This window comes from Prionailurus bengalensis, chromosome C2 (assembly GCF_016509475.1).
Source record: "Prionailurus bengalensis isolate Pbe53 chromosome C2, Fcat_Pben_1.1_paternal_pri, whole genome shotgun sequence".
Classification (NCBI taxonomy): Eukaryota; Metazoa; Chordata; class Mammalia; order Carnivora; family Felidae; genus Prionailurus; species Prionailurus bengalensis.
Genome location: NC_057350.1, coordinates 25,727,515 through 25,750,758, shown reverse-complemented (window position 1 = coordinate 25,750,758; position 23,244 = coordinate 25,727,515). Strand labels below are relative to the sequence as shown.

At 37.3% G+C, this 23,244-nt stretch overlaps 1 protein-coding gene across 1 annotated transcript in view; it reads right to left on the bottom strand.

The window, feature by feature from the left end:
* The window catches only part of TMPRSS15 (transmembrane serine protease 15), a 122,487-nt gene that overhangs the window by 10,227 nt on the left and 89,016 nt on the right, over window positions 1-23,244 (bottom strand). The window contains 4 exon segments of the mRNA XM_043593821.1: window positions 883-1,064; window positions 9,936-10,110; window positions 10,289-10,338; window positions 14,548-14,643. Of these exon segments, the coding sequence (XP_043449756.1) occupies window positions 883-1,064; window positions 9,936-10,110; window positions 10,289-10,338; window positions 14,548-14,643 (503 nt within the window).

The window sequence follows — 23,244 nt, the reverse complement described above, 5'->3', positions numbered from 1 at the left end:
AATGTTCTGATTTTCCCCAGTTATCTCCACATTTAAAAAAGCTTTTAGGTGATTGTTTTACAGGGTACTTATGGAAGCATTAGCATTGGTCACTGACTTTTAAAGCCCCTTTCCAACAATTTACAAGCTGCCTGACATTTATTAAGCACCCACTACATGTAAGACCAAGGGCAGACACAAAAATGAGTAAGATATGGTGCTTACCTTCAAGGACAGGGCTACATAATTAGTAGTCTGCCTTTAATAAGTGCTCTAATGTGTGTGTAGACCAAATTCCAAAAGAGCACAGAAATGGTAGCACTTTCTCTTCACTGGGGGTTAGAAAAGTCTTTGGAGTAAAGGATGGAGTTGAGCAGAACCCTTTGTGTAAAGTTCACTCCCTCAGATGATTTCTAGCATGTTATCTAGGTATTTGGAGGAAGTCTTCCAGCTGCCACTCTATTAATATTGTTAAAACTCCTTTAAAATCTTCATTCTATGGATATTTTAATATTTACTCACTTTACTCTTAGAATATATGTTCTTCTCTGTTTGTCCTACACTGCTCTTTGTGGTAGATGGACCTGCCTTTCTTTGAGAAATACAGAAGGCATGCATTGTAATCACCTATTTTCTCCCAGCTGCTCCTTTGAGTTTACTATTACAGAGAGCTTGGAATGTTTTATTCTGCTGGCCAACTTTCTAGAAAGTTGGATTTAGACACCTTGATGAAGATAATTGAATATGTTCCACTCCATTCCCCAATTCCATTTAAGTTATAATGATTTCTATAACAAATTATCCAACTTTTATGCACTATTAATTCATTGGTACTAATAATATTTCAAATCTAACTTTGAATGCATTTGGCCAGATAAGATGACTAAAACTGATTTCTTTTACCTGTGTAGTTCACTTTAAAATCCAGATGCATCATGGCGATGTCACTGTCCTTTATTCGTTTATTGTAATGTGGGTTTATGACAATTTGATCTATCAACCGAGTTACTATGTGAGGAGAAGTCAGATTCGATGTCATCTGCAGTCCTAGGATTGCTTTCCACTTAGATGGCTCTACATTTCTCCTGAAGATTATGAAAAAGACATATAAGGAACTTTCCATCCACCACAGTTACTTTCTACAGATCTTCGTAGTAGGTATTTCAGAACTATTTGTGCCCATCCTAAAATATGCTTGAATTTCTCTGAATCAGTCTTTAAAAACATTCCTTTAACTTTTATTCTTCTGATCAGATCATAGAAAGAACCTCAGTTAGTGCTAATTTCTATCACTTATCTTAAATCATCTCGATCTCGATTGTGGTTCTCAACTTCAGTTTCACAATAGAATCACCTGGAGTATTTTTAAAGAACACTGTCGCCTGCTTCCCTTTCTCTATCTCTGATTTTATGAGTCTAGAATGGAGAGAGGACTTTAAAAATATATATTATTTTTACATTAAATCTCTAAGTTTATCCTAACATATGGCCACGTTTGGGAACCACGCCTTAGATCACATTCCACTGTAGAGATTGCATCTTGGTCCAGGGTTTCTTCAGGCAACCACAACAGCTATGGTAGTAAGGGAAAGGGGTTTCAGGAGAACTCTCCTGTTTAGCGGCTCACTGAATTTACACACAGTTAAAATCAGCAAATAAAACCTATTGTGATGCTTACAATCTAACCTAAAAATTTGAGCAATTTTCATATGCAACAAAGTTGAAAAATTTTCCATACGTAGTGTCCTTTAATAATGTATTGGTCAAGGCTAACATTTGTGTTATATGCAGATGAAGTTACAGTTCGAAAGTGTGAAGGGACTTCTAAATGTGCTTTTGGCCTGCAACATCTTCACACCAAGAAACTACTAGTGAATAGCTGGAATTAAGCCATTTAAGCCATATTCACAATGAAGTCAAAATTCAGTAACTGCAATTTTAGCAGAGCTAGTGATTTAATTCTTCATAGTTACAAGTGCCTCGTTTAATGTGGCATTTCAACTGTTAGAATCCAAATCACTTACAAATACACAAAGGGCATGAAGTTATTTCAAGTCCGTTTGTTCACCTTTTTACCTATCTATTCATTATTTTGTTTAAATTAAACAAAGGATCATGTTTGATTAAGTCACAGTCATCAGTAAAGCCAATGAATGCCCAAGCATCCAGGCGACATCCACGGATAACCACACTGCATTAAAATAGCCTAACACCCATTTATGGACAACTTATTTTGTGCCAAGGCCAGTGCCCTGTACTTCGCATCAACTCTTTTCATTTTTGCTTCAGTGCTATGGATTTTACAACAAGAACAAACTGGGTACTGACAGTTTACGTGGTGGGGCAGAAACTTGAACTGGGGCTGTCTGACCTCAGAGGCTGCATCTGCACCAGCATACTGGGGTGCCTCCAGTGGCCATGGGTAGGGTTCTGTGGGCAGGGTTGAGAACATGAGGGTAGGGTTGGGAGAGAGATAGGATCTGCCACTGAATTATCTGGGCTCAGGTAGGGAGGATGTGTCTGCTCTTAGGGGCCAGATGCCGGGCCAGGAGGGTATTATGGTGCTGTAGAGGCCCTGTTTGCTTGTCAGGAGGGCTTTTTGATTCTTCCTGTCTGGGTCAGAAGAATCATCAGTACTGACTGGACTGGTCAAACTGGACACATTGATGTTTTCAGACATTCTGCCTGCATGCACTCCCACCGTACCCTGGGACTCCCCTGCCCACACTGGTCTACTCAAAGACAGGATAGAATGAAATCTCTTTCCTGGTTTCCTATCTCTAAACTTATTGCTGTATCACATATTTAAACATGTTTCCTAAAGCTCAGCTGGTCATGGTTGTCTCTTGATTAGTACACCTGTTACGGTTGATGGGTAACAGGTAGCTACTCTTTTTTAAGAATTGTGTTTTTTATTAAACACTTAATAAATACCTAATATTTATAAAAAAATTGATTTTACAATTACCACACCATGTTTCTTACTTTACATTCAATTATATCTACTTATATGCTTTACATTTTGCATTATCATTATATTTTACATAAACAATGTGTAATATTAATATTTCATATCATAAATAATATTAATCACATTAAAGGTATCATGTTGAAAAAATAACTATCAAAATCTGCTCAAAAGCGTATGAGCCCATTACAGAGGTTCAATTTTAAAGTTGCCAGAATGTATTTATTTTCAAAAATGATAAGATTGTCTTCTTAAGTGCTTTCTACATATTTTATCTTCAGCAAAACTTACATGAAAGTTCAGACAGATAATGCAGTTATTCGCTATAGGTTTAACTCAATGATAAAATAATGCAGTTCCGTAGCTAACCCCCCAAATTCTGTTCTTTTTTTTTTCTTTTGAGAACGAGAGAGAGGGCACAAGTGAGCGAGGGGCAGAGAAACAGAGAGAGAGGGAGAGAGAGAGACAAGAGGGGCTCACCCAAAGCAGGGTGGGAGCTCACCTGATGCTGGACTCAAACTCATGAACCATGAGATCATGACCTGAGGCAAAGTCAGATGCTTAACTGACAAAGCCACCTAGATGCCCCTAACCTCGCAAATTCTTGTCTTTTATAAGTATTATACTCCTTCTGAGAACAATAAATATTAGTTACTGATATGAGGGAGCTTGCAGGCAGCACAAAGCTTAGTAATCACCATTTTGTCTTGTTATTTTAAGGTTTGAAGTAGAAAACCAATCCATGATGCGTGAACTGTGAAAATTAAACATACATGCTTCAAGCTACTGGTCTAATTAAATGCAAGTTACAGCAATATTAATCTGACACATTCTTAATGATTTCTGAAGTTGTTATAGCACTACACGGAAAATAGCCTTTTTTTCATATTTTTATTTCTCCTGTATCTATAGACCGTACTATAGGAAGGAGATACCCCTCCAACTTATCATTTGCATTTCTCCCTCAAGTCTTACTCCACATAGCTTTTCATGTCTATGTGCTTAGCTTCCCCACCACAAGCCCACATCAGCACAAGCACCATTAGAACAACTACATCCTATTGCAATCTTAGTGCCTTCTCTCAGAAGAAAGGCTTGAGAATACAGAAGTTATAGCCAATGGTACTCAATTTTATGTATCACCTGAAGAATTTTGCTAAAAATCTTGATTCCTAATTTCCACTTCCAGAGATTCTAATTTGGAAAGTTGGAGTGGCACTCAAGAATCTGCCCTTTGTTATTACTGTTGGGATAGTGAGCAATACAGAATCCTCCCTGGCTTTTCCATTCACCCAAAGCTAAGACAGAGAAAGAAAGGCCTCAGAAAAATCAGTGTAGATGAGGAAGGGGTACTTATTATGTTTCAAAAACATATTTGTCTCAAGATATCTGCATTCTAGTGAAACAAGAAAAAGCTATAGGACAGAAGACAGGTGCGGATGGAACAGGAAATAGCCCATTGGATAGGCAAGTCCCAATCCGGCACAGACTAACGAGGGCAGAAGTGAGTACCTTAAGGTAGGGGACATTGGTTGAATTTCTGCTGCATTTCGCCTGTGCCTGCCTTGTTCAAGCAAAATATGTTTCTTAGTAGCAAAAGAAAGAAAGGCACAGGTTTGGGGGCAACAGAAAGGCATGTATTCTTGACTTCTATAACCTCAAAGACTAGCACACTTCCTGGTGCACAGCAGGTGCTCCTTCGATGCTGCACCAGATGGGAGGACTAGCACTATGCCCACTCTAGGTTGCCATGTGCTGGTGTATAAATAAATTCCCTACTCAGAGTATGGGACTTCCATTGTGGTAAAAAGTAAATATGGTAAGACAGTTATGATAGAGCAAGATGATATGCCGAAAGGAAGAAAAATCAGTGGGAACCTGTAACTCTGAATTGCAGTATTTTTCTGTTCTACCATTAGCAAAGATGGTACTTTAGTCAAGTCCACCCATGGCCAACCCCAACGTTTACCCCCAGCACAGCATTTTAGGTCTCTATTATTATTCTCCACTGAATGGAAAAAAGATTCCCATGAGGATACTCAATTCCATTTTTTAAGGCAAGGAAAAAGTGAAATCCCTCTGAAATATGGTGCTGTCAGAGAGTAAGAAAGTCTTCAAGGAATAGAGCCCAAAGGTCCATCGACTGATGAATGGGTAAAGAAGATGTGGTAGATATATATACAATGGAATATTTCTTAGTCACCAAAAAGAATGAAATGTGATCTAGATGGCATAATGCTAAGTGAAGTAAGTCAGTCAGAGAAAGACAAATACCATGTGATTTCACCCATATGTGGAATTTAAGAAACAAAGCAGATGAGCATAGTGGGGGAAAAAGAGAGGCAAAGCAGAAAACAGACTCAACCATAGAGAACAACCTGAGGGTGGATGGAGGGTAGGTGGATGGGGCATGGGCTAAATGGGTGATGGGCATTAAGGAGGGCACTTGTTGTCATGAGCACTGGGTGTTGTATGTAAGTGATGGATCACTGAATTATACTCCTGAAACCAATATTACACTGTTTGTTAAATAACGGGAATATAAATAAAAACTTGAAAAAAGAATGTTTTCAAGAATATCAGGGGTAATTTTAAAAGAAAAGAGGAGCTAGATTAAATGGGATAATACTTGTCAGTTTTAGTACTTTAAGTATCATATGGTATCATAGTAATATTGAATAATGATTTATTTCAATAAGGAATGAAATAAATGTATTTGGTCATCTCTAAAGAGCTAAATTAAAGAATGGGAGATTGGCAAGAGGCCTTTCTATGGATAATTTCATTATTGATGTATGTCAATTTAATAGCTGTGATCCAGAGTATAAATCTCTATATACCTGTCCACCCAAGAGGCTGAGTAGTGGTTGCTTCTGGAAGCAGGGATGGTGATTGGGAAGGGGGAATAAAAGAATTCTGCATGTGATGGAAAGTTTCATGTCTTGATAGGAGTGTGGGTTACACAGTCATATGCCTTTTCAAAACTCATCAAATTGTGCACTTAAGATTATGCAGTTGCTCTCTGTCAGTGGGAAAAAAACAAGTATTAAACTCTAGGTGGTGAGTTTGCTTAACAGCAGCAGGGTTAGCAATTCTCAAACTACTTGTGTTCTAAGCTTGAACAAATCCATAAATATTTTGTGGATGGTAGGAGCAGGTTTCTCATTATTGGAGATGAGCTAGAATGCATCTTGCGGCAATCTATTTTCATTGGAGCTGTCACTTTGAGTTCATATTTATAGGTATATGGCTGTATCTATGGAGAGGGTCTAGGAGCTCGACACACCAGCAGTAGCAAGGAGCACACAAGATCTTGATTTGTAAAATGTAGAAGAAACTAAAATTACCTAAACAGAACTGGGGTTTCTTAGAAAGTTTGATTTGAGGACTAGGGGGGAAGAAGCACAAAATGAACCGGGAACATCTTATTTTGCAGAAAGTAAAGAAATTCTCAAAGAATGGACATACATCAAGACCAACGCGGGGGCAAGCTTAAAGGGTTTCACCAAATATGAGGACTTTCTATAAAATAACTTGCTGTAATAAAAAATATCAAAGACAAGAAAGACATAAAGATAGCAAGCCTGGCAGAAAGTCTATTCCAGATTGAAAAAGATGAAAGAGGGGCGCCTGGGTGGCGCAGTCGGTTAAGCGTCCGACTTCAGCCAGGTCACGATCTCACGGTCCGTGAGTTCGAGCCCCGCGTCGGGCTCTGGGCTGATGGCTCAGAGCCTGGAGCCTGTTTCCAATTCTGTGTTTCCCTCTCTCTCTGCCCCTCCCCCGTTCATGCTCTGTCTCTCTCTGTCCCAAAAATAAATAAATGTTGAAAAAAAAAAAAAAGAAAAAGATGAAAGAGTTATAGTAACAAAATGCAGTGCATTATCCTGGATTGGTTCTTGGGTGGCAAACAGACAAACAAACCAGGAAGGTTATAAAGGGCATATTTAGGACAGTAGACAAAAATGAACACATATTATAGATTAGATAGTGGTATTACATTGATGTTAAATGTCCATGACTTTCTGTGATTATGTAGGAAAATATCCTTGTTCTTAGTAAACATACAGAGTAAAGGGGCACAGTGTCTAATACACTATAAAGAGATTCAGAAAATAAATATTTCTCCAGATTGGAGAGAATGAAAGAATATTTCTGCAGATTGGAGAGAAAGATAAGAAAGTTTTCATAGCGTAAAATGTAAGCAATTGATGAATCTCAGTGAAGGTACATAAGAGTTCTCTGTGCTAGTATTTGCAATTTTTGTTTGTGTTTGAAATTATAGCACTACAAAAAGTTTAGAAAATAAATATGCTGAATGTCTCCTGGGCAAGAATCAGACTCTGGACCTTTTCTGCACAGGAACAGGAGGACAATAAAATTTTTATTGCACATTTATGTAATTCACAGTACGCAAAAGTATTGCATCATCTTACTTTTGTCCTGATAATCACTCTAGGGGGTGGACATCCTTAGGAACCCCCTGTGGGTGAGGATACCTAAACAGAGATACCAAGTCACATGAAGTCGGTAGCGTAAGCAGGATCAAAATTCTATCCTCTGGTTTAAAGTCAACCTTCCTTTTAAAGCACAGTAAAGTTGGTCCATACTCTCCAAATCTCTGTTTTAAGGTTGGAAAAGAAGACAAATCGGTGACAGAGAAAAAGAACAGGCATAAGGAAGCTTAATGACATCCAGGAACACTGTGGCTGATGGATGGGAATAGGAGTGTGGACTGTGGTAGACAGAGAAGAGCTGTCCAATTAAACCATTTAACCACCTGCAGATTAAAACGCCTGGACCGGGGCACCTGGGTGGCGCAGTCGGTTAAGCGTCCGACTTCAGCCAGGTCACGATCTCGCGGTCCGTGAGTTCGAGCCCCGCGTCGGGCTCTGGGCTGATGGCTCAGAGCCTGGAGCCTGTTTCCGATTCTGTGTCTCCCTCTCTCTCTGCCCCTCCCCCGTTCATGCTCTGCCTCTCTCTGTCCCAAAAATAAAAATAAACGTTGAAAAAAAAAAAAAAAAAAAAAAAAACGCCTGGACCAGGTTTACATTTTTTGGGAAAGAAGAAATAATACAACTGAATGGGTAAGGAGAGCAAAATGCAAGGTTGGTGAGGATGAGTTTGAATTCATCACAATTCTATTACAGTTTACACTTGTTTGCTTGTGTTCCCATTGAAGCTGTGTGAAAAGACATTTTATGTCCTATATAACTAAACATGTGTTTATAGTAGACCAAACTGCTTTTCTATTTCGTTTGAATATTTGTGGTTTAAAAAGCTATGATATTGGTATCATTGACCTACAACAAGTGCATCTGTAAGGTAGATAAATGAAAGATGCCACTAATATTACTGTAAGCCTGGTTGACATTTAGAAAGCATATGTTCTGCAAGAACATCAAACAGACTAATTTACCAAATCCAAAGTTAATATGGGAGGTTGCTAACTTAATAAGACCCATCTCTGTGCAATAAAAAACAATGAATCTGTAGGTAAGGATACCTTTCGCTTGTAAATTGGGATATAGGTTACCCACCTGTGGCATCTGAAGGTATAGGTTATGTACAGGTAAAAGTTAAATTCATGTTTAACAGGGGATGGGAAAATATTGACTGCTATGGACATTTTTTTGTGGTGTGGCTGAAAACAGATTAAAATATTATCAAGAAGCAGCAGAATCACGAAGGTGCAGTTTAGCTATGGGACAGGCTATAGTTTACTCATCTAGATACAAGGTGTGATGCATAGAATAGAGAGCTTGGATGTAGATGGGCAGTAACTTGGGTAGTTCTTTTGGAGCCCAGGTGATTAGTCCAGCTCTGGCTATGGGTCCTTATTTCAGATTCCTCGGGTTCTGAGTTCAGGTTTGCCCTCACACTGGTCCAATGGGATCAATCCTTTAATACTCTGCCCCCCCGCCCCCGTCTCCCAAACAACTATCATAACCTTCTGCATCTGACAATTTGTCTCCATCCATCAAAGAACTTTCACTATCTGGGTTGGTAGGGAGTTAGTCTTTTGATCTGATTATAGCTATATCTTACATTCCTGAGCACACATGCTTCATTTCTCAGAGATTCTGGACACTGGCCACAGAGGCTTATTCTAATCCTCATAACTCAGGCCATTCTCTGGAGGTTCCTTTTACTCAATTAAGGTCAGTAAATTACCTTAGGATCAGGGCTTATGAATCTTCTATGAGGAAGGTACCTTTTACTTGGGCCTAATTCAGAAGTGTCAGAATAAGACTACCTAAGAAGGTGCCTTCTTTCAGGCAGAAGCAGAGAATTAACACGTTCTTGGGCCCAAGAATAGTTCTTTTCTCCTCCTTTTCTCCCCGTCCCTCCACTCTCTCTGTTTTTTCCCTGTGGCACTGCTTTGGGAATGGCTGCTTCTAGAAGGAGAAGACAGATCCTAGAATTCAACATGTATTTTGTCATACTACATAACAAAAAAAGAGTTAGATATGGTTGATATTGTTTCTAAGATTCAGTTATGGGTAGCATCAAACTAGATGTGACTTGAGAAGGAAATATTTTTATTCTAAGTCAAAACAAAGTCCTTACCCATGAATTTCTAGAACACAGTTTATTAGTCACTTAAGGGCTATTTGAACGTGCTTTTTTTTTTTTTGATACTGACAATTTCTGATGCTATTGGCCTGATTGAACGATAACCAGCACAATTTATGCATTAAATACGAATTTCATGCCTTTAAAAGTGCTTACCTTGTGTACGTATGAATTTCAATTTTCATGTATGTAGGAAACATAATGCTTGATGCAAGTATCTAATGAAGAATTGATTTTTAATTTAGCGTTCTCTATGTTTATATATGATTTTAATGGGAAAAATGGTACTATATAATGTCAGAATGGCAGGAACATTTCCCTGAGGGGATGATTTTGTGAGGCTGCAGGAAATGGCATGCAGAGTGTCTGCTGTGGTCATCTCATCTGGGAGAAGCCACTGTGATGTCACACTCACCCATACACACAGTGGGCGGCCGACACCAGCCAGTCGTCGCTGACGAGAGATGCACCACAGAGCAGTTGGCCGTTGTAATAAAGGGCGACGACCCAGGGCCAGGCTCCTTCTTTGGCATTATTTCCTCCAACAATCTTTGGGCTGACTCGTGGAGTCACTAGTTTTTTCCCACATGCTATTAAAATAAATGAAGAAATAAAATAAGTGAATTAAAATAAATCTATTTTATTTTGGTGGATTTCCTTTGCTTACGAAAATTTGGTGGATCACTACAAAATAGTGATAGACCAACTCCATTCGGAATTTTAAATGGAAGACATGAAGGAAGAAAACGTGACAAAATATTTACTTACGTTTTTGGTTACATTGTAACAGAATCAGTGAATCCTGTAAACACTGTTTACTGTAATAGAAGAACAATTATATTTCAGAAAGTGTGCACCTAACATTTTAAAAGTATAGTGTATCTATTTTAATCTTATTATCTTATTTTTTTAGTAGAATTAACCTTCAGATGTAAGTAGGTTATATGAAATGTGGGGACACTGACATGCACAGCAGGAAAATCCTCAGTTTAAAGTCAAATAGAACGGAGTTTGAGCCCTTAACTCTCTACCACTTACATTTTGTGATTTTGGATAAGTTGTTTAGTGTCCCTGCGATTCAGTTTTGTCATCCATAAAATGGGAGCAATAGTAGTTACTTTGTTGGAGTTTTGTGAGAAGTTAAATAACCTGGAGTTATTGTGCCATACACACAATGAACATTCAATAAATGATAGTTATTGTTAGTTTGCTTGAACCAACCTTGGATATCATCATTCTATAATACAGAACATGTCTCAGTATTGCTAATCAGGCAACTATAAATGCCTCGCATTGTGTGTGAGGCTGTGTACCTCATTCAGAAAATTCACTGATTGATGAATCACAGGCCCTGCTTTCAAGGGAGATAAACATATAAACAGCAAAATATAAGACGAAGTATAGGCATAAATAATTTAAAAACTCACTACTTGTTTAAATACTTGGATACCAACTTTTTTCAAAGCCAAGAATTCTATGTTAAACAAAAATTTAAACAAAGGAAGAGTTAAAAAATGTGTTATACTTATTGACCACTAGAGATCAGTATAATACAAGGAATTAAAGTACTTTCCCACACTGTTTCCTGATTCTGCCAGGGCAGATACTGGTCACATTGAAACAAGCACATACACACATATATAACTTTAATAATTTCTATTTATATATTTAGCTACATATGTTGTGCATATTACTTAGGTGTTTGAAATTTCAGGTAAAAACAAAACAAAAACACAAAGCAAGACCCAAGATTCGTATGCGATCACAAGTACAATCAAAGCAATTCAGTGTTTCTGGAACATACATGATAAGGCTTATTTGAAACCACGTGCATTCATACTGTCCAATTGACATATAACTTAGAATAGAAGGTAACTTCAATTGAAATAAAAGAAAATATGCTTATATTTTATTAATAAGCAATGTGGATGTGATGTGGGAAACCAAGGCAGAAGGAAATGGTAGATCAAATAAATTTCCTTATAACCTGCAGCCTATTGACAAATGCTTCAGGCAGGGGAGGACAACATTTCTCCAGGAACTCCCTAATGTCTTAATGTTAATGCTTTGCTAGAGACTGACAACAGCTAGGCCTCCATATAAAAGTCCTTTTGGAAACTCCTCATTGCCTTTACTTCCCCCAGCTCCCAAGTATATAATCAGTCACCCTTCACAATCCTGGGGAAGCTCTTCCTGCCCATGGGTCCTGTCCCCATCCTTTTATAAAATTACTGTTTTGCCCCAAAGAAGGTCTTAAGAATTTTTTCTTGGTCGTGGGCTCCAACCCCCCCCCCCCCCAAATCCACAACCACATCACATGCATGTATATCCATCTAAATATGGGTATATCAATATATAGTCATAATGAACTCCCCTTCTATTATATACTCATCGTTGGGAGAAAAGCAGTTTCTAGAATGCTTTCCAACATACTTTCAAGTTCATCCAAACTCTTTCTCTATCTATAGTACTCATCAGTGAAAATCCATATTCAAAATGGTTCAGCATTCTTAGATATTAAAAATGCTTAATACTCTGTGGTATGGACAAAACTGATGAAATTCTTTTTAGCAAGCATAGAAAAGCTTAAATAAACTTTTAAAATAAAAAGTAACTATTAAATTAACCAGAAAATGGACCTGAACTTTGCCCCTCATTCTCCATGCATTTCAGCCAGTCAAACTTTTCATGCATAAACACACACATGCAGTTTCTCAGTGTAGAGGAATAAATGCCTTAGTCTCTGGTCAGAATGAGCAGTGACTCCACACTTTGCCCAGGTATATTTAGAGAGATTGGAGGGAAACAGAATTATTGTCCCGGCCTTTGGTCCTGGAATCAGAGCTAGGTCAGCCCTCTGGACAGAAAGAAAGACAAGGACAGGATCCTATGTCTTTCTCTCAGCCCCATTAGTTGAGGGGCTATTGCGATATAAATGGATGGGCTTATATCTATTGTATTGACAAAATAAATGTTTCTCTCCCATATATGCCCATCAACATGGTCTTTTTTCTCGTTGATTGGCTATGCTTTCTCTTTCTTTCTCCTTTCTAGAACTGCTATTTATTTATTTTTTTCTTTTTAGTTTTTTTTTCTTTTTTTTATTATTTGAGAGAGAGAGAGGGAGAGAGAGAGAGAGAGAAAGAGAGAGAACAGGGAAGGGGCAGAGAGAGGAAGACAGAGGATCTAAAGCTGGCTCTGCTCTGTCAGCACAGAGCCCAACCTGGGACTTGAACCCACAAACCAAAAATCATGACCTGAGCCAAACTCAGAGGCTCAACAAACTGAGGCACCCACGCGCCTCTTCCAGAATTGTTATTTAAAGTGAGCTGTTGCCTTTGGCAATTTAGAAGATTTCAAGGTAGAGTGGAAAATAGAGGAACATGGGGTTGCCTATGGATTTGTGAGCGCGTCCAGGTCGTGCTTTAGTTTCCTAGGCCTTAGAGTAGAGTAATACTAAGCATATATATGATAACATAAGCATACATACAATAACATAGCATATGTACAATAACATAGCACGCATACAATAACATAAACATACACACAATAGGGACATCAATGATACTGTCATTTTGTTGATAAGCATGGAATAACAGACTTCTGCTCTGAAACATGCACATAATTGAGATGAATTTTTAAAAATATTTTTTCCTTTGTTCTTTTTCTTATCCTTAAAGTCTATAAGATATAAACAAAAGAAATTTTCGGTGTACAAATTGCTTTTGATCTACAATGCTAATGTAAATTTAAACATGCTTATAGAAGGAAATCTAGAAATCTGCTTTCTCATTTGAAAATGCTTTGCTTCACCCCTTATGAGACTAATAATATCAGTCAAGGCCCAGCAAACATTCATATAAAACATTCAATTGCAAAGTCCTTGGTACTGAAAATACTCCTTTATCAATTTGCTTTACTGGTTGAGCTCACAGATATAACATTTCATGAATAGCTGAATAATTAGATAATTTCATTTTTTACCATTAAGTATGTTATACAAAAAAACTGCTAGCTAATGTACCAGCAATGACATCTTAAATCTTTGTCTGTAGTTATGGCTTCTTGAAGTTACTCTCTTCCTACCTGCAGCTGGTCTTTCATGGAACTTTAAAATTCAAAAGCCAATCTCAACCAAAAAAAATATCATGAATGCCCAAACAGGAGAAATGACATAATTTAAGATAAAATAGATGTTTGAATACAGGAAGGAGGTTGCTTTTTAAACAGTAGTAAAAATTATAAAAATGAACCTAATTTAAAACTTTTTTTAATATTTATTTATTTTTGAGAGAGAAAGAGAGAGACAGAGAAAGAGAGAGAGAGAGAGAATGAGCAGGGAAAGGGCAGAGACAGACAGACAGACAGACAGACAGAATCCAAGTGGGATTCAGGCTCCAAGCTGAGAGCATAGAGCCTGACAGGGGGCTCAAACCCACAGACTGCGAGATCATGACCTCAGCCGAATTCGGATGCTTAAGCTACTGAGCCATCCAGGAGCCCCAAAATAACCTAATTTTAAAGAGCGTAAGAGAATATGCAGGCACAACTAGAAGTCTAGACTCCTTCCCTCAATATTCATGTTCTATTTGCTAAATACTATGACTTTCGCCCCTCTCTTCTCTTTTCTTGATAACTAATTTGTGTCACACTTTTTAGTCTGACTAACATTGGACCAATTTATCCCAACTCTCAGAATTTTTTTCTTTGAGATTTACTTCTTAATGAATTTGAAGGTAAGGATAGAAAGGGTATAGAAGTAAACTTATTGAATCTCTATCTATGTGCTGCACAATTTTATATGCAATATCTCATTTGACTGCCTTACCATATACATGAGGGTTAGATAATGTTATCAAGTAGGATCAGTTAGGTAGTATTTGAGATTACCTGAATAATAAAAAAATTAAATAACTTTTAAGATTATATGGCTAGTATGTGGTGGCATTAAAATCTGATTAATTTTAAAATCTATCTTCTTTCCAGTCCATGTACAAATTAGTCCAAGAACAGATTTTGGGACCCACCTTGGTGTTAGTATTAAGCTGCCATTAGGGGCTGTGTTTAATTTTACAAATGGTCCACTTCCAGTAGAGAAGATTGGCATCGATGAGTTTCCACTCCTAGGGAAAAACACATAGAGACAAAACAAAAACACAAAGAACCAAAACTTAATTTATATTATTGCTGTGGACATTGAAAGAAATGATGGGATTCCATACAAAAAAAAGATGAACATTTTAATATAACCTTTCAAAAGTTTTGCTGTCTAAAAGATGGTACAGATCAGAATCATCCATAATAACATAAAACGTAATTTAAGTTTTTGTGTAATCCCTCTAGTTCTTGTTTTCATGCTCATATATTATTTAACAAAGTTAAAATTCAGTGCATGCATCACTTGAGTATCTGATTTTTTCATTTGACTCTTCTATGTTCAATAAATTCCATAATGATCAATTTTAATAACAACCTCATAGAATTGCTGCACCATAATTTATTAAAGTTTTTTCCTGTTGAGTGTAATCCATCTTTTAAAAAATGCATGTTGCCTGAGAACAACCTAGAAAAAGAAAGTCTTCAGTGTTTACTTTTCCAAATGTTGCTTTGTTCTCGGTATCTCATTCAATTTAAAGTCTAACAAGCCCTAATTTAAAGCCAGAAGCTACGTGACTGCTCTAAAAAGGGAGTCTGTAGCCTGGCCCTCTAACTCTAAACTCATGGGCCAGCATGAGATGGAGAAAGAGACATTCTGCATGTAAAAAAAGATATTACATTTCTAGTCTTTCTTATCCCTGAAAACATGTTATATCCACGCTCTCCACTGTGAAACTTAACTGAAGATTTCTCTCAATCATCCTGACCCTCTTCCGTAGGTTTAGCTGGAAACATTTAGCTTATTACTTCCTAATCTTTTTTTCCTGCCTTTTATTTATTCCAGATTTTAATCCTCGTATAAAAATATGCATTTTGATTGGAAACATCCTGATTCCTGCTAACTTCTGCCGGTTGGCAAGGAGAGGATGCAGTTCTTATCTTTTGGAATAACATGAAGTTTCCACCAACTGCATCTTCAAAAGAAGGTCCAATGTCTTGCCTAGACAGTCCCCAACACTGGCCCTTTTCTGTCTGTGTGTAGGGAATTTCCAAGGGAACACCCATGACTGTTGTGATCAATAAGAAGAAAAGAGGTTGAGAGTGTTTCCTGTCTCTTTCAGATGGGACAGCATCTTAAAAAAAAAACTGAAAGTGTTTGTTTCGTACCTTTCATCCACTGAACAGAGAACTGGAACAATGGAGCCTGTATTTAATGTCCCAGAATTCAGCATGTTGCACTTTAACTTTATAAACAGATAAAAGTAACTCTAGCACACAAATCAATGACTATTCATTTAATAATACCCGAAATGAATTTGCCAAAGGGAGAATAAGTGCTGTTACTGTTATTGTTAAAGATTAAGATATTCCCTCTAGAGAAAAAGAAGCATCATCTTACTTAAGTATTTATGTAAAATGTATTTGTTATAGTTCAGAAAAACCGAATAGGCATAACGACTTCACAACAGGCAGGGGTGTAGAGGTCAGAAATGCTCTGCTCAGGAAGGACAATAATGCAGAAACATTATATTTAAGGACTCCCATATTTAGGGAAGACAGAGTGTGCATCAAAACAGATCTTAGAGGACTTTGAATTTACCATTGTTGCAGCTTTTGGTAGAATTCATCACACCAGTCTTGGCTTTTCAGACTATCAAGGAATACCTATCCAATTTGAAGAGGCTCTCATTGAGTTGACTTTGCTTGAGGCTTCAGAAACATCCTTAGTATTGGTTGATTGTGCTCATCTTTGCTGCAAGGGTGGGTCTTAGTTACTATCTGTTCTCTCTTTTAGACTCTCTCTTTTATTGTTTTTGGTCATATTGCCAGTGTCCTTATTCTGCTGAATTCCTACATGTGTTGGACATTCTTCTAGGTAGTTTTATATGTTCCTGACTCTCCATGACCAAGGATTTCCAAAGTATGTTCTCCAGGCAAGCAGCAGAGAATATATTAGAAATGCAAATTGCCTAGCTCCACTCCAGACCTACCGACACAGAAACTCTGGAAGTAGGGTCCAGCCATCTATGTGTTAACATACCCTTCAGGTGATTTTGACACTTGGAAGTCAGGGACCCCCTGTCAAAGCCAAATATAATATCTATTTTTATTTGTTCAGGGGGTCTGCTTTTTAGCTTCTGAAATGATTTCTCGTTATTTGATAGGCAATTCATTTTAAGGCACTGATAAAGTTAATTTGTATTTCAGGACTCACAAAATGGAGCCCACTGCAGTGGCCCACTCCACTTCACAAATCTCAACCTGTCAGCCCACACTGAGGAATGGCCTCATTGTCAAGAAACCCTAATATGCACCAATCACAATCTTCCAACTCAGCTTCTGCTGGCTTACTTTACCCTAAAATAAGACCTGCTAGGGTTAACAGGAAATCCTGATCTCCTAGCCAGTCATGCCCCGTTGCCTCTTCTAACAGTCCATAAAACTCTCTCTTCCCCAGATCACTCAGGAAGTCTGCTCTACTGCTTGTGAGACACTGCACTCCCGCAATCAGTGGATCGTTTTCCCTTCAATAAAGGACATCAAACTCAATACTAAATTGTTTTAGTTTTGCCATTTGACCATATTCATAACTATGTGGGGGAACATCCTCAAGGGTAATTCATTAAAAATACATCTCAGAGACGTGGGTTTAGCACTTTTCCATTTTTTCTACCTGTTTTTCTTCCATCCCTTAACTATCTCTCTCTTTTTTTAATTAAGTAAGCTGTACAAGCCACTCACGACCCTGAGAGCAAGAGTTGCATGTAATCTTAACGACCCAGCTAGCCAGGTGCCCCGACTAGCTCTTTTAATACAGACCCCGAGAAGGTGCATTAGTATCTCTGGAACTTCAAAACAAAATTTGGACATAATTTTTTTCTTTTTTTTTCCTTTTTTTAAAATTCGGACATAATTAAAGTGAAAAAGTATTGAGGTGTTATTTATAAATCAGTTTTTTTTAAATCTAGTGTCTATTTATTACACATTTACAACTGGCATTAAACTGTGATGGGATTGGCAGGTAAATTTTTAAGCCTATTCTAGGAGAAAAAAAGACTAGAGGCAAAGCTTTAAAGAATATCTAGTGAATGCCAATTCTTCTACTCTTGGAGTCTCAAATGCAGTCCCACAGTGATGTTTTCACTATCTGGCAGAGGAAAAAATAAAGATTATGCGTGCATATTGAAAATAAAAAAACAAACACACAGTTTATATTCTGAGATCGTCTTCTCTATATTTTCACTCTCAAAGTTACTAGAGGAAACAGACTGCAATTAATACTACAGACATATTGTTTGGAATACAGAATATAGAATAGAATATATTAAATGCTATATATAGTATATATAGATATATAGTATATAAATGCTATATATAGTAAATGTAGTCTATATAGTATATAGAATATATTACAAGCTATAATATAAAATAATTAAAATGCTCTTTTGGAAAAAAAATTATAAAGTATTCACATAATTAATTTTTTGTCCCTCATACTGATGTCAGCAGCCTGGAAGTGCTATATAGAGGCTATCCGTTCATACAACTTTCCAGGTGTCATTGCTGGATGTTAGAATTCGGAATTTAATTTGAGAGTGACTACTTGTGTTTCAAATCCTGCCAAATTCAACTCAACCTTTTCCGGACTGAACACAATTTATTCCAGCTTGTATTCACAGTACACAGAAGATAAACCGTAGAGAAGGTTTACAACAAACCATTTATAATTTTAAGAAATGATGGAGATAATAAAAATATATTAATAATGTTCTTGGCAAAATAACAGGCTAGCAAGCTTTTATTATCACATTTATTTTCGAAAAGCAAAATCTCATAACAACGAAAAATTGAATTGTTGAGAGAGAATAAATTATATTAAGTTCTGCAGTTAAAGCATGTCACTGAGTCTCTCCCTGCCTCAGTTTCCTTTTCTTGCAACAAAACTAGCTTTTAATTTTTAGAGAGGAACTCTGGCAAGATTATGACTGGGGTTTGCATTTTTTAAATCCTGAACATTTTAGCTCTGCAGATTTAGATAACTCTACCCACACATTTGCACAGCTGTCTGAAATCTGTACAAATTTGGTATCACATAGAAACATGCCCATATAGCATTACCTTGTTGACATGCTAATGCCTCCTGACTACCTATTTCTAAACCTTTATTACCATTTTTGTAGGTTATGCATCCTGAAAGGGCTCCCTTGGCTTCAGGAAAACCTTATTCTATGTGAGAAAAGAAGCATACAAATGCAACCCACCATCATTATTTTTAAGGTCATATATGGAGTATAAAAATATACTCGGAGATGAATTCTAGGGAGAAAAGGAAGGATATCCTGGGGCGTCTCGTACAGTATTAAATCTTCTGTGTCTCTTCTCAGGCCTGCTTGGGTTTCCTCTCTTTTGTCTTGCTCCTCAGACTGTATTTGCTGTGATAAGAATTCCTCCCTGAAGCAGAAGCTTAGGTAGGGATGTTTGAAGCTTTTGGACACACTAAAGCTAGAAAGAATAATAACAAATGTTGCAAATACTGCAGGCAGGCGCTGTAGCTCATTTCACACCCCAAAAGGTTTAAGTAATGAATGGAGCCAGGTGGGATTAGTTTGAACAGGGTTTTAGAGAAGGATGGACCTTCTTTTTTTCAGATTGGAGGGAAAGAAGGGGATTGATTTGGCAGGGCAGAAGGTGAGGAGAGCACTTTAATAGGCAGGGGAAAGGCGAATGAAAGGAGTTTGAGGCAAAGGATGGCAAAGCATCCTACTAGAAAAGTCAGGACATACAGGCGGTTAGGTAAATAGCGTGGCTGAACTGGACACACTTCAACTACAATTGCTTATTTCTTATCACTTTATAGTAACACATGTAGGCACTTCCCTAGAACTATGGTAGCTCTTAGCAAACAGGTAACCTGAATTATTTTTAGATTTTCTGACCTCAACTCCTAACATTTTGTGGTATGCAGAAGGAAAAAAAATGCCACTAGGAAAAATTATCTTCACCTAATCAATTTCCTCCTCTGTGCAAGCTGCTGTATTAAGAACAAGAGAGAAATTGATGGGTCAGCCTGGTAGCTGTTCTACATTATCCTACGAATGTAATGGTATTAGAGAGGAAACAAGGTCCCGGCATTTTGTACATCAATGCGGCTGAGAGAAATAATACTTAGAGGAGATTGTCAGAGACAGGATCCTCATGGTTAACATCTTGGAGAATGTGGTCTTACCCCTTTGTAGTAAATCCTTGACTCATTCCTAACTTTCTTAGGTGCCATTGGAGTTTGTTTATTTTTCAGGAAGAAGAGTATGACATTCACCTCTACATTTACTATGAAGTTTTCTCTGTGCACATATTTTTTCAAAGCATTACTACCTTATAAGGACATGCATGCAAACTTTCCTTTAGAATTTAATGTCAGGAGAAATGTGTCTTCTCTATGGAACTGGTAGTATTTATCTTATCTCATAATTAAAGTGATGCCCTTATTGATGTTTTCCTTTTTTTTTATAGATTTATTGATGTTTTTTATAGATTTATTGATGTTTTCCTTTTTTTTTATAGATTTGCCTCCTTATTTCTTCAGACCTTATTTTCATTTACTATTCTATTAATGTTACCATACATACTCTGTTACAAATCACCTCAGATTGTTTTGAAAAGGTAAGGGTATAAAGAAAAAAAGAGAATGGAAAGCAATAAAGGAGAAAAGAAGGAAGGGAATAGGAAAGTGAGAAAGGAAGCAAAAAATAAGGAAGAATGAAAATAAGGACAGGAGGGAGAAGGAAAAAAATATTTCTATTTTTTAAATTTTTTAAATGTTTATTTATTTTTGAGAGAGAGAGAGAGAATGAGCGAGGGAGGGGCAGAGAGAGAGGGAGACACAGATCTGAAGCAGACTCCAGGCTCTGAGCTGTCAGCACATAGCCTGACGTGTGGCTCAAACCCACGAACTATATCATGACCTGACCCGAAGTTGGATGCTTAACTGACTGAGTCACCCAAGTGTCCATCTCATCCATTTTTTTAAGTTTATTTATTTATTTTTGAGAGGAAGAGAGACAGAGAGACAGAGAGGGCAAGTGGGGGAGGGGCAGAGAGAGAGGGAGAGAATCCTGCTCTGTTGTCCGTGATAAGAAGTTTGTAGGTAGGAAGGAAATAATTACATACTAACTTTTACTAATCTTTAACTGAAGTTTAGTATTTCCTTCTTATATAAATGTAAGTGACTAATTGCAACACTGATAGCAACACCTATAATTTTGTCACCAAAACGAACATTGCAGTTGCTGCATACACCTAAAAATATCATTTCTGCTAATTTTTTATCTTACAATAATCATTAGAACCACCAACATATCTTATTGAATACTCTATAAAGAAATACATATTACCATATCACATTTATAACATTTTGGTAATTATTTTTCAAGGTGGTTAGTTTCCTTTCTAGTCATGTGTATTTTATTTTATTGCACTTAAATATATGAATCTAAGAAGAGGTTGGTACGTTTCAGCAGACCACCCAAAGTGTTCATGACACACAAAAGAAGGTTATGAAAGCCTTCCCTAGAGTGTGGTTCTTAAACTTGGCATCAGAATCACCTGAAGGCCTCGTTCAAACACAGACTGCCGACACTACTCTGGACTTGCCTCTGGGTAGGACTCAGGTGGGGCTCCAGAATTTGCATTTCCGCACTTGCATCCCGGGCTTTGCAGATGCTGCTAGTTTGATCTTAAAAACACACACGTGAAAGCCATGGACCTAAACCCTCCTGATTCCAAACATCTGGGAAAAAGACCAGGTGATTCCAACGTATAGCCAGGTTTGAGAGCTGCTGAGCCAGCCCTTGGATTACAAGTCACTGGTATGCTTGCTTTCAGTCCCTCGCCCATAGCAGACAGAATTTCCTAACCACTGTGCTTTTCATAACCTAGTAATATGAATCTTGGAAAGTTATAAATTTACTATGCATTGCTATAATTATTTTCTCTTTACCTATTTTTAGTTAATTCATTTCTAGTTTGAAATAGGAAGAACAGGGGCACCTTGGTGGCTCAGTCGGTTGAGCGTCCGACTTCAGCCAGGTCATGATCTCATGGTTCATGAGTTCGAGCCCCGCGTCGGGCTCTGTGCTGACAGCCTGGAGTCTGTTTCAGATTCTGGGTCTCCCTGTCTCTCTCCCCATTCCCCACTCACGTCTGTCTCTCTGTCTCTGTCTCTCTCTGTCTCTCAAAAAAAGAATAAACATTAAAAAAAAACAAAATAGGAAGAATATGAGAGTTACAGTTTGTATATTAGACAAATGATGAACTTTTTAGGTTGGTCAATTAAACTAAGTAAAATAATTTTTTTTCCCACCATCTTTCCCATAACCTGCCCTCCCCCTACCATCCCACCTAGGAAAATAGAAAATAATACCTTTGGTGTTGAATTTGCAAATTAAAAACAACAGAAAATAGTATTTAATTATTTCTGTATAAAGTTAGCAAATAAAAAGGAAATAATTTGAAGTAGAAAGTAGTAGTTACATTTTTTCTACTGATTCCCATATCTTATCTTTGTTGTTGTTTTATGTTAAGCCTTTTTCCATGTAGTTGAAAATTTGAGGACAATGACTGGAAATATGGGCAAGAACAGGAATATTTTTTGCCTACCAATTTTTAAAACTAATATGAAACACTGGCTCTATATTTTCTATGTTTCAGTTTTCTAAGACCCAGTGTTAAATTGTGGATACGAATTTGTGGTGGTACTTACACAGGATATTAAATCATTATGCTCTGTTTATTTGGAAGGCTTATTAAAACAATATTCCCTCCCCATCCCACCCCCAACATTTTCAAAACCCCTCTGAAATGGAAGACCTTGCAATAATTCCATTTCTTATTTTGGTTTTGAGAATGAGAGGCTCAACATGAGGTTTCTGACATTTGAATTGAGGGCATCTTGCACAGGACTATTGTGGGATTTAAAAATTACCAGCAGCTCCTCACAAGCAGGCTAAGAGGGGTATGTATAACCACCTCTATTTTAAGACATTAGCCTTTCCTAAATTCTGCAAAGCTGCACAGACCTGATGACTTCTAGTTTTTAATGGCTTAGTGGGGCAAGTCAACCACATAGTTCATTTATTGGGTTAGTAACGAGGTAGTGTGCTTTCCTAGGAAATGTTTTAAAAATCAATACTCTAAGTTTCTTTAACATTTATTCTTTCATCAGTGTAAAATGTTTTCTTTCATACTTTGATCAGAGACATGAAAGTGTTATTTAAAGTACTTTTTTACTTACGCATGCTATAAAGGGCAGGGAATGAAAATGCTTCATTTAAAAGAAGGAAGGCTGATGAAATCCACCTCATATGATTTACTAGAATCTTTGGGGAATTGCATTTTGTACCCTATCTGCATAAATAATCTTGAGAGACCACAGTGCTTTTTTAATAAATTGACTCCTAAATTACTTTCCACTGTACCAAACACATCATTTTAAAGTCACTAAGTTTTCTTTCGGGTACCATGCGCCAGTCTAGACACATTCTCATTAAGGCTATAACTTTCGTTCAATTACTAGGGCACTGTGGAGACTATTTAATAAGTGCAGGCCCAAAGATTAAAGTCTTTGAAGA